Genomic DNA, 17,668 nt, shown 5'->3' with positions numbered 1-17,668 from the left:
ACCATGTGTAAATCAACACAACACCAGTCAACACCACTGACCCGATCCGCCATCCTGACCCACATCCAGTGAAGTGAACGTCTGGCTGTGTTCTTAAAGGCATACTGGCATAATGTTTATTCATCTTTTTTTATGTAATAGATTAACTTTTGCCAGTTTTTTCATATTTTATTTTTTTATTCCAATTTGATATCATTTCTTCTTAAGATTGCCCTGTGGTAAATATCCAGCTTTTAATATTGTTTATGTGTCTATGTGGTGTTTTTAATCTGCTTTAAGTCAAACCATGTGTAAATTCATAAGTCGACAGCATTGCTGAGTATTTCCTCCTTAAAACTGCAGTGAACCAAAGACAGTCTCAAAAACACACTTTGAAATCGCTGGTGTTTCTGACGTCACAAACTACCTTGTAACCAATCAGATCAACGTGTGATCGTCAACCAGTGGATCTCTGAGCTGAGTGAGTGAGTGGAGGCGGGGCTCATTTGCATATTCATAGAACCGCGCATACTAAATGAGGCAAGGGTGTCGAGTTACATTCAAGATATTTTAAGACAGGGAATTTTTTTTTTCAAGGAAAAACTTTAAATATGTCATTTTGGTGGTTAAAGAGGAGTTTTAAGGGATAAAATAACTGACTAATGGGGGATTTTAACTTTTTGCCAGTTTGATCGAATAGAATGAACATGTGGGATACAGTACTTGTGCACAATCTGGCAAATGCAGGTCATCCGGGTTGACAATCAGGTTCTGTTTGTTAGCATTAGTTAACAAGAACTAGCAATGAAAAAGACTACTAAAGTATGTATTAATCTTAGTTAATGTTATTTTCAACATTTACTAATACATTATTAAAATCAAAAGTTGTATCTGTTAATATAATTTAATAATATTTAATGGACCTGAGCTTACATAAACTAACAATGAACAGTCGTGTTTGTATTAACTAACATTAACAAAGATGAATATGTAACAAATGTATTACTCATTAAATAACTAACATTATTGGGACCTTATAAAGTATAACCAGTTTTCATGCATACAGAAAAAGTTGCGCAGGATGAATTAAATACATACTGCAGAAAAAAGAAAAGTACAAGGAGTATCTGAACGTCTTCTAAATCAGTGCAGTGTGTTCAACCTTATGCAGATGTTTGATTTTACAGTATGTGTGTGTGTGTGTGTGTTGGGCTTGTTCTCCAGCGGTAAAGCCCGGACCCTCCCAGGACGGCGAGGGGTGTCTAAAATCAATTCAGTGTTAAGTGCAGGTCTGAGCAGGGGACAGCTTCAGGCCCCAACACTGTTACTCACACACCGCTGACCCAGACGTCACACACACACACACACAGACCCAACACAACAGACCTGACCTCCTCAGATCAGCCTGATCAACCTAATCTGAAAATAAACTCAACTGATCTCAGTTCTGTCTCTCATTCCTCGTCAGAGGACTGATCACTGTGTGCTAATGATGTGTGAGGGTCTTAAAGGGATCGTTCACCCCAAAAAATAAGATTGTCATCATTTTATCACCTTCATATTGTGTCAAATCATGACTTTCTTTCAAACAGATGTTCCATACAGTTATTATTATCTGCATGAGAGAGAGAGAGAGAGAGAGAGAGAGAGAGAGTTAATTTTCATCATATGAGTGTTACGTAATTTCTTAATGATATGACTTTATACTGAGATCTTTCAGCGTTGCCTCATTCAAAAGCGAAGGTTTTTGTTTGTATGCAATGGATAAACCGTGATATATAAACATTCCATGTTATATTTAGGATTTTCACATAGTAAAAACAGAACTGCATACACAAAATTTAAAGTAATGCTGTGTGACATTTATGTTTTCCAAAGTTTTACACCTTAAGTAATTATAGTTGACATGTTTACTCAAGTGAGACTCCAGTCATATCAGTAGGGTATACAACTGTTGTGATCACATGACCAGACACATCACATCACATGACCAGTGGAATACTACACTTTATCAGTTTTGTAACCAAGAACCTTTGCTTTTGCATGAAACAACGCTGATGGATGTCAGTATCAAATCCAAAACCACTGTCATATTAGCCACAGACAACAAATCACTTAATAGATCTCAGTCAGGTTAAACGCCATATTGAATTTAATGTGGATGAAAACCAGGCTTTAAGGATATGACTTACAATTTTTACAACGACATGAACTAAAGATCCTAGATCACGTGATTTTCACAACTTTTAAAAATGTTTCGAGGAGTTTTTGTCTACTGAAAGTTTCATCAGCTGATGAGTTCAAACCAGATTCATTCTCATTCCTGTCAAAAACGAAACATCGCACTACCCTGACTAAGGTCAATGCTTCATGCTTAATCAAATGCCTTTGATTAAAAAAAATAGAATTAACCCTTTACTTTCCTAATCTCAATTTACTGTAGGCTAAAGATTCAGGCCTTCTCTGAGCTCCTGCTGTTTCTATGATGTACCAAACCTGTCCTAACATAAAGCCAGTGCAGTGTAGAAGCAGTCTGGAGTGAATCTGGATCACTTCTTCTTTGGGAATCCCTTCAGGTGTCTGATGGCTCGGGATCAGACGGCTCGTGTTTTCCTCTCCTCGTTTACATGCTGTGACTCTCGACATGCAGAGCGCAGGTGAAGTGTCTATTGATTACCGCAGTTCCTGCATTAATGCGTGTTGCTGTCGCAGTCGATTGACTTGTTGTAAGAGTACAGTTCCTGTCCTCCCGATGCTCAGGGTCATGTGTGCATGTGATCCATTAGCTAAACGAACAAGACAAGATCAGACATCCTCCAGGACTATTCATGAAGAGTTCAGTCTCAAAGTGCCACGACAAAAGGAGAAAAAAACAACAAGTGAAAAAAAAAACACACAAAAGAAAGTGCCACCAGCCTAATAGATACTGGCATGGGTCATTGAAAAACCCATTACCTGCTTATAATTGTGCATATTGAACTCATCTCCTTTTTCTGAAAGTTATTCAGCATTAGTTTGCTTGATGAGCACAGTTTGATGTTGATGAGGTGTTAAATTAAAGGTGCAGTAAGCAATTTCTGAGAAAGGCTGTTGATATTTGAAATCACCAAAACACGCCCCCTTCCCAATAGGATCACACCCCTATCTTGATAGCTCCACCCCCAAATTCATGAGCACGCTATGCAACCATAGACTATAAAATATGGACGTAGTGTTTGTGACGTCACCCGCCAGTTTCTGATGAGGGTTTTTAAAGCCTAAAGTGGGCGGAGCCTGAAGTCGGCATCTTGGCAGCGCGTCACTCCCGGATAAACGAAAATGTGCAGCGGGGCGGATTAGCTGAGGTGACGTGACGCTAACAGACAGGAGACAAACGGCTAGTAGTGACATCAGCGGCAATCCACCTGTCACTCAAGTGGCCACGCCCTTAATTATGCAGAACTTTAAGGCTTAATATAATTTAAACGGATGCATTATAAAAAAATTCACCCCCCTCACAGTCGTCATGAAGGGCAAAATTAACTATATCAGGGCTTCTCAAACTCGGCCCTGGAGGGCAACTGTCCTGCACAGTTTAGCTCCAACCCTGATCAAATGCACCTGAGCAAGCTAATCAATGTCTTCAGGATCACTAGAAACTCACAGCTAGGTGTGTTTGATCAGGGTTGGAGCTAAACTGTGCAGGACCGAGTTTGAGAAACCCTGAACTATATAGACCAAAAACTCTTTGCAGGCTGTAAACATGTTTTTTCTGCTGTAAAGTTGGCATTAAAGTTGGTAAAGTTGTAAAGCATTTTAACATGGGGGTCTATGGGATTGACTCTAGCGGCCAGTCGATGAATTACAGTTTAAGACCGGAAGGTTGTCGCTTATATGCAACGCATCTCCCCCATCATAAGTGGAAACTGCTGATTGGCTACAGTCCTGGGCTGTGTTTCCCAAAAGCATCGTAAGCCTAAACTGATCGTAGAGAACACTGGTGGCAATTGTTCAACGATCAACTAAGGCTTGCAATGCTTTTGGGAAATGCAGCCCTGATCCACTTTCAACAGCTTCTCAGAAATCGCTTACTGCACCTTTAAGACGGGACATGTTCATAGCCTTTGAGGCCTATACCTTCAGTTTGTGTTGCATTTGTTATACTGCTAGGAAGAGGCAATACTGTATGATGTTGAGGAGGGACATTCTTAATCTAGAGTATTGATGCAACATTTTTGTATATGCCTCAGTGTACAAGATGATGTGATCAATATTTTTGGTTAGTAACTTTAAAATGTGCAACAGTAGCATTATTTTGTCATCTTTTAGGGGTACACAAGCATATCCATCTTATATGCATATCCACATTTTTTCATGATATCCAACACGAAAGTAAGCTATTTTGGACAGGTAAAAAAAACTGGGAGGGAATGACACCGGAAGTCTCAACATTGGTTATAAGGTTAAAAGCTAACAGACATGGACTGGTCTGGAAGAAACAAAATAAAGACAGAAACACAGTAGTCAACATTTGAAGTGGATCAAAAAAGCCCATCAAAGTTTGTCCCAAGACAAAGAACGGGTAGGCCTATATTGTTCAAAATTCATATAACTATGATGAAAGGTTTTGATCCACCTCATATGTTGACTGTATTTATTAAAACACTGTTTTCATATTTAAACAGTCTTACTTTATAAGACTCAGGAAGTAAAAAGAGCCCGTGATCTCGGTGATCCGGTGTGGGATTCGCTGACACGAGTGTTGAAGGAACACAGAACATTTATAGCCCCGCTACCCCCATCATACCCGCCCGGGGCAGATGATCTCAGCGCCATCAGGAGCTCAGCATCATTAGAAGGTGTTAATTGGAGTTAGTCGGAGTCTTCGCTTTCTGTCAAGAAGTCTGACAACAGAATTCATTAGACTTAAAAATACCGGGCATTGAAATTAACTCAAGAGGGATTCGCTGATGAGGAAGGATTGCGAGCTGACAGACAGAACAGTGCAATTCTCCTTAAACATGGCGAACATGAGGCCCATCCTCGTGCATCTTAGGAAGTTTATCAGCTCGACCATCTTCTCATATCTGATGCGTAATTTTCACACTCTCATTGAGCCTCTTCCGAAAAATATTGCAGGAAGGAAGTCACTTGCCTCCTCAATTAAGAAAATTGCACGTGTCAAAAATGTAGGTCTTAAAAAAATGAAGGGTGTTTAATGATATTAATGCATCAGGTTTTAATTTCTTCTATTAAACGGCTTTTTAAAAACTGCTGGTTTTGCAAAGTGAACTGTTTTAGATGCGTTTCATCACACTTATAGGCTGGAAATGCATCCGATCCATCCTTTATTTTTAAGAGGCTTCTGTTGCCGTTTTGAACATAATGTAAACGTGTTAGCTTGGACATCATCTTGAACTGTTTAATGCAATGGAAGTAAGATCGTGCGGTCTCTGTACAGAAACGCTTCTAAATGTGTTTAGCTGGGGCTGGAAAGGAAAATGTATTTGTGTCACTTTCAACTAAAGCGCAGAAAATAGTGGCCATAAAACTCAAAATGAGGAACCGCAGTGACTTCCTCTGTCACATTCACCCAGAAATGAGTTTCGTATGATCCGAAATAACTCCGGGAAAAGCTGCTGAATATACAGGCGACAAACTCCTGTTTGACAGAGCACGGTCAAAATAAAGAAAAACGAGATGCGCGCCTTCAAATAACGACATAACGGTGCGTTTGTGGTTGATTGAATCTGAGTTTTTAGAGATTACACGATTGTTCTGTCCAAAGATTGTTTTCGAAATGTTTAGAACATTAATCAAATAAAACCTTAACTTCATTGAAAAAAAAATATAACACGGATCTTTGTTTTATTACACAAATTGTGTATATTTCTTAATGGCTGTAAAACGTTTAAAATGTAAGAATTCAATTTATTAGTTACATTTTAAAAACAACGAAAAAAAAACTTTTTTTTCTATGCTTTACAAATGTTTTGCTCGCTCCCGCAAAACTGCCGATTGTTTATGAAAATGTAAACGTTCGAAACTGACCGTTTAAAACAAGACAACGTTAAGTAAATTAACGAATTAAATTTTCGTTAAGTTTTTTTTATTTATTTTTTTGTAATTAATAAAGTCCATGAATACGTGTAGTTTTAAAAGAAATTTTCGTTAAATAAAACATTCAGCAGAGAAACACAGACAAAGAAAGTATGAAAAGCACATTTTATTTCACCTTTCATAACAGTGCCATGAGAACATTTGTACAAGATACATCACAATCTAAAGTGCACAAATACTGTACAACAGAGGGATCTTAAATAAAAGGAAGAAGAAAAAAAGAAAGAAAAAAAAAAAAAAAATTCACATTATGGCCTTCTTATAAAAATAAGATTAAAAAGGGCATGCTTTAAAAAGAATACAAAGTAAAAACCCCCCAAAAAAAGAAGCTCATGTATTTCACAAATAAACAAGCACGACCGGGGTGGGCACGAAAGCTTTGGCACTTGCAGATTAAAAGATTAAAAACACAACATAGATCACTTCAAACAAAATAAGAGATACAGAGAGAATTGATAAATTATCTGGAAAGCAGTTCTTAAGGGCTTGTGTAGAAGGCGTAATAACCCATGGCTTTATGGCTCTCTTTGTTGTACTCCTCCGAGCTCAAGTCCTCACACTTTATAGTGGGCGAAGCGTCCGTACTGGATCCGCCGGGCGAAACGCGCCTCCTCTTACACGCCATGGCGTATCCGCTTGCGTCGCCCGAGTCGACGACCTTCAGGACCGGCGGAGCCTCCATCCAGGGGGCGGTGGAGCCGGCGGTCGGCGCCGAGGTGGAGCCCTCGTCCTGAAGCTTGTCTTTAGAGGTTAACAGGTCATCGCTGTAGGCCGGAGGACTCGGTCGAGGCGACCAGGGCAAACCAGTGGTCATCTTCCTCTGATACGAGCTCCTGCTGCTCCACCCGGCCGCCATCGACGCGAAGGCGGAGTCGGGGTAGTAGCCGAGCGCGTGAGGACTCTGCAGCGGAAGTGGTTTAATGCCGTACGGCAGGAGACTGGACGCCGAGTACTCGCTGTCATAGGACAGGTCTAGTTTGCTGGACGCGCCGCTCTGTTGGACGGGCCCTACGAACCAGCGCTGAGCCGAAGCCGCGCCGGAGGCCGAGTCTTCGCTCTGAGGGGAAAGCAGGCCGTTGGTTTGCGGCACGGCGCGCTCGCTGCCGTAGAAGCGGTGGTTTTGTGGCAGGTTGTTTACAAACTGGTCTTGGAAGAAGGGTTGCATTGCATAGCGGGCGCCGGGGACAATCTGGTGCGACCGCGGAGAATCAGTAGGAGAGGGCGTCAGTCTGTCGCTCTCTGGAGCCGTGTACATCCTGAGAGGAGAGAGAGAGAGAGAGAGAGAAAGAGAGACTGTTAGCGATTTGTCGCATTGCATTCTTTAACAAGAGTCAATGTAGACACGCTATTAGATCATTTATAACTAAGGGAACCTTATATTGAAGTGTTAGTCCTGCTTTACTTTTATTCAAAACATTAATTTCTTCCTCTTTTTTTTATAATTCAATGTACAAATATAAATGGCAACACTTTACATTAGTAGGCGACTAACCATGAATAATAATTCTTAAAACATTTACTAGAATTAAAAGTTGTATCTGTTCATATTATTTAATGAACCTGAGCTGACATGAACTAACAGTTTTTAGTAGATACTGTAACGAATTGCTCACTGTTAGCTCATTTTAGTTAATGCATTAACTAATGGAACCTTATATTGAAGGGTTACCATATTGCATGAAGTCCCACTTTATCTGTATTCAAAACATAATTTTCTCTTTTTTTATTTAAGTCTTCTACACGCTTAATTAAATATTGATGGTTCCAAAAACCTTTAGCATCAATACACCTTTTCCGTTGGACAAACAATGCTGGGTTGTTTTAACTGATGTTTGGGTTAAATATGGGAAAAAAACAACAGTTGGGTTTAAAAATTGAATTTAAAAACGGTTTGGTTTAAAAAAAATTGAATTTAAAAACAAACTGTTAAAAAAATTCCACTTAATTTTAAATCAGGGTTTGTCCATATTTGACCCAAACATGTGTTGAAACAACCCATCATTTTTTAGAGTGAAAGGTTCATTATAGTGGAAAAAGGTCTTTCAGATTATTAAAATAATTTTTATTTTATTTTAAGAACTTTTCACTGAAAGGTTCTTTGGGAAACCTTGCTAAATCTAAAGATCTTCACTACAGAAATATTGTATAATGTAATATGCAAATAATGGTAACACTTTACATTAGTATGAACTATGAACCATGAATAATAATTCTTAAATTTCAACATTTACTAAAACATTACTGGAATTAAAAGTTGTATTTAATGGACCAGAGCTGACATGAACTAACATTAAAGTTTTTAATAGATACTGTAATGAATTGCTCATTGTTAAATAAATTTAGTTACCATAAGTAACCTTATATTTGAGTGTTACCATAATGCCAAAGTCCTACTCTACCAGTATTCATATTTCTACTGAATTTGATAAACTCTGCACTGCAGCATAAACACACACAGAATGAAACCAGACTCATGTACCTTACAAAAAATGTCCAATGTTTTTGTTTAAAAGAAAGGTTCGAGAGTCATCGTTTATAAAATGTAGTGAACGAAAGGAACACCCTCATATTTCTGGGCTGTTTTCATAATTCGGTCAGCAATAATGTGTTTTGCACTTCTCAGTCAGGGACGGTTGTTCGAAAGGCACTTACGAATCATAATTGTCCCTGAAGCCTTTTGCGAAGGGGTTGTGGTCGATCTTAAGCTGTGTGATCTGCAATTAAACACAAAGACGAGGAGTTGAGAAGCGGCACAAAAGCAGAAGTGGCTGAAAGGAGCTGTGGCTGTGTTTCTGCTTACGTCGGTGTTCTGGTAAGCCGTTACAGCAATGAACTGGTTCTCGGGGAAGGTGAAGGTTTGGGTTTTGGCGTCGCTGCTCATGTCCTCCACCCCATCCTCCGTCACCTCCACGATGTGCAGTCGAGGCTGGTACTTATGCAGGGACTGGAGGACGATCATCTATTTTAACACACACACACACACACACACACACACACACACACACACAGCGTCAATGTTTGTGCAGAGTTCATGGCCAGCATTTGCTGTAGGTGTCAAACCCACACTGAAGACCTGTGAGTGTGTGTGGAGGAAGAAACTTCCACACACACTCATCTTTAAAATGTGCAAGACTGCTGCAACATAAATACATTCAAAATAAAGTACTATTCAAAGGTTTTCCGTTGATATGCTAAATGCATTCAGAGTTTAAGAATATTGCTCTCCAACATTAATGTCTGGGTTTTTTTTGCAACAAAAAAAGTCTAATAAACAACGAAGTTCATGCGCGTCTATAATGTTTTCCATCCACAATTCCTCAACCTAACACAAACATGGAGTACTACTGAACTTCTTTAACTGAGTGATTTTGTTTACCTGAGTATTGTTGTTATTTGCACCCTTGTTGTTGGTTAGCTTCAGTTTCCCAAATGATATTTCTTGTCTCATCCAGTGTGCCCCAGTGTTTGGTGATTCAGGGTGAACATAAACCTTGTTTCCTACACAAAAACGCATGCAGAACATTAATGTTTTGTCTTATTAAATTATTAGTTGGGCTAAATAAAGCAGAGAACTTTTGCACTGGTGTAAAACAGATGTATCATGACTAAGAGCGATTTGTTTTGAATAATTCTAATACACATAGGAGAATAACACGTCCACCCCCGCGTGTCATCGCTCACATTAAATGCGAAACTTATTTCATTGCATTGAAACTGCTTTCATTTTAAAACGAAATGCAGTGGTAAAGTGTGAAAAAATATCGAAGTTTAAATAAAGTAATAAAAACAATCGCGCGAACAAACAATACCGTTTGTTTTAGCTTTCAAATTGTTTGAATTAATTCGTTGAATTTCACGCGTCGTTGGCAATAATCATACATTCATAATTATATTAAGTAAGATTCTATATATCTAACCAATTCGTTTATACCAACATCGAATGAAGATTAAAATCCCACTCAAAAGAAAGAAAAAAAACGAATATCTAATTTAGTTTTTGGTTGCATTTGATCATAAAGGCCATAGCCTACTCGAGTAAAATTGTATAAATTTTCCAGGAGAGAAGAAAACCCCCTAACAACACGTTTAACTGTAGAAATAACAGGTTGTCATGTTGCTGAAATTCTCCTCAGTGTTTTTCCTCACCTTGCATGTTGTTGTCCGCTTTCCCGCAGGTCACCCATTTCCCGCCCTGAAACCTCCAGTGGTTCGGATCGGCCAGAACAATCTCCACAAACACATTATAATGCGCCGTCAGGTTCAGGCCAGTGATGTTAAAACTTAGAAAGGGGAACATTCGCCTGCGAATATGATTATTGATAAAATAATTAAGAATGACGGATTCGAAAAGAATATTCGTTATTCAAATACATCTTATCATTTTATTTAAATGTTGCACGTTTTTTAGGTTAAAATTACATTTTAAACCATGCACGCTCTAAATTATTATAGGCTACATTTATGTTCTAAATTACTTAATCATTTTAAAGCAAAACTTTAACAGCATTTTTTTTTTTTTTCAATGACAGCCCTCTAAAAAACGCTGGGTTGTTTCAGCCCATGTTTGGGTCAAATATGGAAAAAAACAACCGTTGGGTTTAAAATTTGAATTTAAAACCAACCGTTGGGTTTAAAAATTAACGTTACAATTAACTTAACGGTTTGATTTGTCCATCTTCGACCCAAATACGTGTTGAAACAACCCAGCATTTTTTTTTTCGAGTGAGCTCATGAACTTCTCGACATTACCTGCCCTGTTTGGTGATGATCATCTCAGTCTGATGGCGGTGAAATTTGAGCCACAGCGGTCTGTTACACAGGTACACCTGCGCCCTGGTCGCGGAGCCCGAACCCGGGATGGGCATCGAGCTCAAACTGGAGCCCGGTCCGGGATAGGACGGGTACAGGCACCCGGGACCCTGTCCGAACTGATAGCCGCTTCCAAACTGACTCCGACTGGCGCACACGGCGGATGAGAACCCGGCGGGTGGAAGAACCGAGCCGTAATGCAGAGAAGACGAATACCTGGACCCGTTCGAGCCACTGTACACCGAGCCGGTCTGGCCCCCGTACGGGAAGAGGGAGCACGGGTTGGTCACGTCGGAGCTCGGTTGGGAAGATGATATGAAATAACGATCAGTGCCAAGTTCGTCGATGTTGTAGCGGCGCGCGCTGGACAGCTCGTCATCTCCACCGATTACCGGAGAAGTTTTCCGCGCGTCCGGTGCGGCGGCTGCCGCTGTTGCTTTAGTCCCGGGGAAGCTCTCGGTGTCCGCCTCATCCATCAGCGTGTTCCCGCCACTCAAGAACTTCTTGGCACCGGAGCTCTGCTCGGAATCTGTCCGGTCCATGTCCTGAAAATCGATCTGCGTTGACCCCGGGCTGTTGCTGGTGCTCTCGGAGGACGTCGACAGGTTATAGAAGGTCTTGGGTAAGTTTACAGATGCGCCAGGGAGGATGCTTTCTAACTGCATTCTTCAATACACTGATACGGGGATGAGGATCAATCAAAAGCTGGTCGAGATCAATAAGTAGATCACACCAGGACGAGGCTCCGTGCGCCCCGCAGTTTGACCTCTGAAGCGACACCTCCGGATTTTCAACTGTAATCTGTGAGTGACAGAATTGTTTGAGAGAGTTTATATATTCCATCTCACTCGAGGGGGCGGAGCCTTTGCAATTTGCAGTTTTCTCATTGGCTCAGAGGCTTTCGTTTTAATATGCCTACTATTAAAAACATATCACTTTCTCTTTTTTATTTATTTAAGGCTTCTACACGCTTAAATAAATAATGATGGTTCCAAAAACCTTTAGCATCAATGAAACCCTTTCCATTGCACAAAAAAGCTGGGTTGTTTTAACAATGTTTGGGTTAAATGTGGACAAAACCAACCGTTGGGTTTAAAAACTGAATGTAAAACCAACCGTTGGGTTTTAAAAAAATTCACTTAATTTTAAATCAACGGTTGGGTTTGTCCATATTTGACCCAAACGGTTTGAAACAACCCAGCATTTTTCAGAGTTAAAGGTTCATTATAGTGGAAAAAGTTTTTTTAGATTATTAAAATGTTTTGTACACCAAGGAAAACATTTTTATCTTAAGAGCTTTTCACTGAAAGGTTCTTTTGGGAACCAATGGTTCTTCTATATTGCATCGAAAACCTCCTTTTTGGAACCTACATTTTTAAGAGTGATTTTTGTATTGACTTAAACACCTGGCCCTGGTAAGTGGGTGTTATTATTATTATTATTAATAACAATGTGTTTTATATTTACTTGGAATGCATCTAGGTTTTGACTAAAAACATACTTATCATAGAACGTTTCAAAATTCGTTTCAAGCCAATTAATGAGTGTTAATTTGAGACTGACATTGAACCCACTGAGGAACTTGGAAGTGGATTGACACCATTTTTGATGCACTGAAAACAAAACAATTAACGAGTCCTCCAGGCTGACCTGAGAGCGGTTGATCTAAATACACTTGAGCTCGACTGAACTTGGCAACCCAAATAATTAACAAACGATTAATGAGGAACGCAAACTCACCACAGACTGTCAGTCAGGACCGCCATGCCTTGAGTTGATCGTGTCGCGGGGGTTAAAGTTCACCCCTCTCCGGTTCAGTGTAAATGGGCTCAATCTTTTCTCTTCTTTTCAGCACTGGAGTCCAGAAAGCGCTCAGATTTTAACGAGCTCGAGCAGCAGCGTAAGTTCTGTTCACGCACAAGTAAACGTTCACAAATTCCGTGAGATTTTAACGTGCATATACCCAAAGCATTCCCCGTATAAAAAAAAAAAAAAAACCGTATTGTGTATTTACATATTCAAGTGCCTAATCTACGTGTTCTAATGTGTACTTCTATTGTGAACTCTGTTTCAGCGTCTTCATGATTCGGACGAGACCCTGCAGGAGATTGTTTTCAGCGTGCACGAGGTGAGTGAGTGAGGCGCGCGCGCTTGCGTCACCTGAGGAGTTCTTAAAAAACCTGCGCCTTTAATAATAGTAGCCTATAAATACAAATATACTCAGTTTTTAAAATAAATTGCCTATATTTTTTAGTTAAAGTAAATATAATAAGTGCATTTATTCCTTTTTATTTAGCCTACTTAATTACAGAAATAATAAAAAGGGATAAATCTATTAATTAAAGTTTAATTTATGTTTATAATTCCTAAATAATAATACTAATCATAAATGACTGCTTTAAGCTACTGAACAAAGTCTTTATTTATAAAATAGTTTAATATTTGTTTATTAAACACCATGCATTTATTATTATTGTAGCCTACGTTTAAATCTTCAAAGCGAAACATCGCGTTATTTTAAATTGTGAAATTGAGCTCGAAATACGCAGGTTGTATTTATCAAAACGTATGCACGATGCAAACAATGAACACATTTTCAAAACGCGAAAAAAAAAAAAAAAAGGAAAAGAAAACACCACCCAGGTCAACAGATGGAAAAACAATTGAGCCCCAGTTCACCATAAGGTAATATCTGATTGTCTTTATCATCAGGCGGTGGTTATAAAAAGAGAGGGGCGGGGGAAAGGCAAATCCCACCCGGCTCAACCTCTTTCCAAGCTCAGGGAAACCGGCCAATTATTTTTCCGTGTGAAGGAACCGGTGATCGAGAAGGAAGAGACAGCCGGGCGGATAGACACCGCCTTATTAAAACCCTTCTGTACCTCAAATCTGATAAAAGAGAGAGAGAGAGAGTGAGAGAAACGCACGGAATCGCTGCTTTGCGTTCTTTATAACGATACGGAACCACGCGGACCGGGTGGCGATAATGGTCGGTTACCCGGAAAGGGTCACACGCTCAGCGCGAGCGCTCTTTAATGAAAAACCCACCGGGTGTCCTCATCAAACCCATCCACTGACTCTCTTTAGCTCGGCATTGTAATTAAAACTCCTTGATGACAGCCATGGGCTGCATGCTAAATTAAAGAGAGTCTGTGATACATTTAATAAGTCACAGGTTGTGATTATATTAGGCTACTCAAAAATAACACTGTCAACCATTAACCTATTCACACTTGAAATTACATATTTGGTCCATCTGACCTAATTGTATTCACTTTAAAGGAGATATTATTAATACTAATATGATTTTAGGGTCGCATGTGCCCAGCTCTCATGTGTAAGAAAAGACACATTTTTTCTTAGTCACCATGAAATCAAAATCAATGATTAGTGTTTTTGTAATGGAATATTGCAGTGTTTATCCTTGCACATCTTTATTGTTTTAAATTCATGTTCCTGGTATCAGAATAACAGCATCTTCTCTTCTCTGATGATGTGGGCGGGGCAACCTGTCACTCACATGAAATCAGCCAATAGGAAAGCACAACCATCCAATCAATTCCCACGACAAAATCAAGCCCCACCCTACATTTGTTCTTGTTCCAGAAGCGTTACGGCACAATAGAGAGGAAAAGACTAGCGCAACTTGCGTTTCATGAAGACTTTAAATCAAGAATTCAATATTAAAATCTGGAAGTTTATACTCATTCATTTTGAATGCAATGAAAAGCAAAGTTTGATTCGGACTCGGGCTCACGTCGCCTCGTCGTTTCAGCTCAGTCGCTGCGTCTAAATTATGAAATCAAATCCTGAAATGATCTCAACTGATGGTATGAGAAGGTGTGATGTAAAGACGATCCACACAGAGCACCTGCGAAACACACACACACACACACACACACACACACACACACAGGAATGATTATGCGTTCTCACCTGACAGATCCCGGGTCCCAAGTGCCTTGTAGTTTTTAAGGTGTGAGATTCACAAGGATTAGCTCCCAGCTAAGAGGAATATTGAGATGAGAACGAGTTCTCCGTGCAGAATACTGAGTTCTGCTTCCAGCTTTCAGACCTGCAGTGACACACTCCTAAAGATAAAGGCTTTTTAATGGCATCGATGGTTCCATACACAATCTTCCAAATCCACAAAAGGTTCTTTAGATGTTTTAAATGTTGATCACTCAAAAAAAAAAGAACGTTTTGGATCCTTTATTTTTAAGAGTGCAGCTGCCGTGAAATTAAAAGCAATGATAAATTAAGCTTTGAAAGTGTGTGAGATGCTTTAGTCACATGCATCATAATGCCATTTAAATGTTTTTGCATTATTCATTAAATCAACAACATTTGCAGCTTCATTCAAATGTGATGAAATCTAAGCTTGATTCGGAAGATGCTTTATTGTTTTGCTTTATGTAGCCAATCATATGCATCATAATGTTTTCACATTATTCCTTAAATCAACAGCTTCAGTCTTGAAATCTGGAAGCTTAAAGTATATGGAAGCATATAAACCTAGCAAAGCTTTATTCGGAGGTTGCTTTAATTTATTGCTTTATTTTGCCAATAACGTTTTCACATTATTGAAATCTGGAAGTTTATAGTATATGGAAGCTGGAAGATTATATGAATGTAATGAAAACTAGCAAAGCTTGATTCGGTAGTTGCTTAATTTTATTGCTTTATTTAGCCCATCCTATGCAAATGTTTTCACATTATTCCTTAAATCAACAGCTTCAATCTGGAAATCTGGAAGTTGCTTTGTTTTATTGCTTTGTATATTTACGCTTCATAATACTGTATTATCCGTGTGCAGATGTGTGTTATGAGCAGGGGATATGTGTGTGTGTGTGTGTTTGCATGTGTGCAATCTAGAGATGTGTGAAGAATTTGGGGAAAAGGGGCTAAAAATCTGTGAAAAGACAGAGAGGGGGGCTGGAACTCAGCTGGAAACTGATTGGCTGCCAGCCTGAGGAGGAAATAAGAGTCTGCTGTCCTCTCCGGTCTGGGACCTCGGTGACCAGGCGCAAGATGTCTGTTTCGGCCCCCGAGGGCCCCGCCGCGTCCCCTCAACACTCCTCCGCCTCTGAAAGCGTCTTTCTCATTTTATTATTGACTGGAAATGCCACCCAGTCTTTATTTCCCTCCCTTGTTTTCTCTCTCTCTCTGTCGCTCGGAGAGAGAGAGAGAGAGAGAGAGAGAGAGTCGGGCGAAAGGCTGCGGGTGAATCAGGGTCACTCAAAATCAATACTGTGCTTTTAGACGGGACAGATACATAAGGGACGGTAATAGTCTTAAATGTTCTTTTGTAACTCTCGGAGGCTTTGGTGGAAGATTTGGGATCTTGAAGAATCACGACACATTTTTAATTTTCCAAACGCGAACTGTGAGTATTTTCAGCGCCTTTCAGTGCAGTGCACAGATCTGGGTCAGTCACACTGATTTAGTCAAAGTCCATGATTGCATCCCTTAAAGCTCATCTTTGATCACCGAAATGACATATTTAAGCGTTTTTACTTGAAAAAAATGTCTTTATGCTTTAAAATATCTTGAGTGTAACTCGACACCCTTGCCTCATTTAGTATACGCTATTCTATGAATATGCAAATGAGCCCCGCCTCCACTCACTCGCTCAGCTCAGAGATCCACTGGTTGACGATCACACGTTGATCTGATTGGTTACAAGGTAGTTTGTGACGTCAGAAACACCAGCGATTTCAAAGCGTGTTTTTGAGACTGTCTTTGGTTCACTGCAGTTTTAAGGAGGAAACACTCAGCAATGCTGTCAACTTATGAACTTACACATGCTTTGTCTTAAAGCATATTAAAAACACCACATAGACATATAAACAACATTAAACGCTGATTTTCACCACAGGGCGACTTCTGCTGTGGTATAAAATGCACATTAAACACAACATAAGCAACATAAAATTAAATAACATAAGCACTTTGTAAATATTGTTTTTAGTAGGTGCTTTATAGATCAAGCTTATAATTAATATTATAAATGTTTTTTTCTTAAAAGCATGTCTGCAGTTGTTTTAAACTTTACAATTTGTACAAACATGAAGGAAAAATAACATGCTATTACTGATTAGAATAATGATTTTTGATTGGCAGGCAATAAAAATGCCTAAAAGGACTTTACTGTGCATGGATTTTAAATTGCAAAATAATGAACAATTCTGAAAATGATATTGTTCACTATTAATCTGCCGCGGTGTCAAAGTCAAGCGCAGGACAGTCACCGTCCAGGCGTTCGTGACCTTGACCTGTTGTGTCACTCCTCCTCATGCACTCGTGACCTTTGACCTGTTATGTCACTCCTCCTCATACACTCGTGACCTTTGACCTGTCATGTCACTCCTCCTCATGCACTCATGACCTTTGACCTGTCATGTCACTCCTCCTCATGCACTCGTGACGTGACAGTGGTGTATTAGCGCAGGTCTTGCGCTGCCGTCGCTAACTGTTCGAGGCGTATCAAACTGCGGCTCCGTTACTGAGGTCAGATGATGACAGACTGGACATATGTTTACCCTCTAACTGATGTCAACACCTCGTTAGATCTATCCATCCATCCATCCATCCAATCCATCCATCCATGCATCCAATCCATCCATCCATCCATCCATCCATCTATCCAATCCATCATCCATCCATCCATCCATCCATCCATGCATCCAGCCATCCATCCATCCATCCATCCATCCCTCCATCCCTCCATCCATCCATCCAATCCATCCAATCCATCCATCCATCCATGTATCCATCCATC

The 17,668-nt window shown here is 39.8% G+C and overlaps 1 protein-coding gene and 1 long non-coding RNA gene across 2 annotated transcripts in view; one reads left to right on the top strand and one right to left on the bottom strand.

Moving 5' to 3' along the window:
• Window positions 1-6,170: 6,170 nt before the first annotated feature.
• Window positions 6,171-12,987, bottom strand: eomesa (eomesodermin homolog a). The gene is made up of 7 exons (XM_079879879.1): window positions 12,628-12,987; window positions 10,828-11,688; window positions 10,225-10,379; window positions 9,455-9,576; window positions 8,879-9,037; window positions 8,731-8,792; window positions 6,171-7,334 (listed from the first exon to the last, which is right to left on the bottom strand). Exons 2-7 carry the CDS (start codon window positions 11,550-11,552, stop codon window positions 6,557-6,559), a joined length of 2,001 nt encoding a protein of 666 aa, XP_079736005.1. The 5' UTR covers window positions 11,553-11,688; window positions 12,628-12,987; the 3' UTR covers window positions 6,171-6,556.
• Window positions 12,955-17,668, top strand: part of LOC307163782 — a 26,359-nt gene continuing 21,645 nt past the window's right edge. The window contains exon 1 of the long non-coding RNA XR_013822139.1: window positions 12,955-13,015. This is a non-coding gene — a long non-coding RNA (uncharacterized lncRNA). The remainder of the gene's footprint in view (window positions 13,016-17,668) is intronic.

Source organism: Squalius cephalus, assembly GCF_949319135.1.
Source record: "Squalius cephalus genome assembly, chromosome: 8".
Taxonomy (NCBI): Eukaryota; Metazoa; Chordata; class Actinopteri; order Cypriniformes; family Leuciscidae; genus Squalius; species Squalius cephalus.
This window is presented reverse-complemented; position numbering and strand designations above follow the sequence as displayed.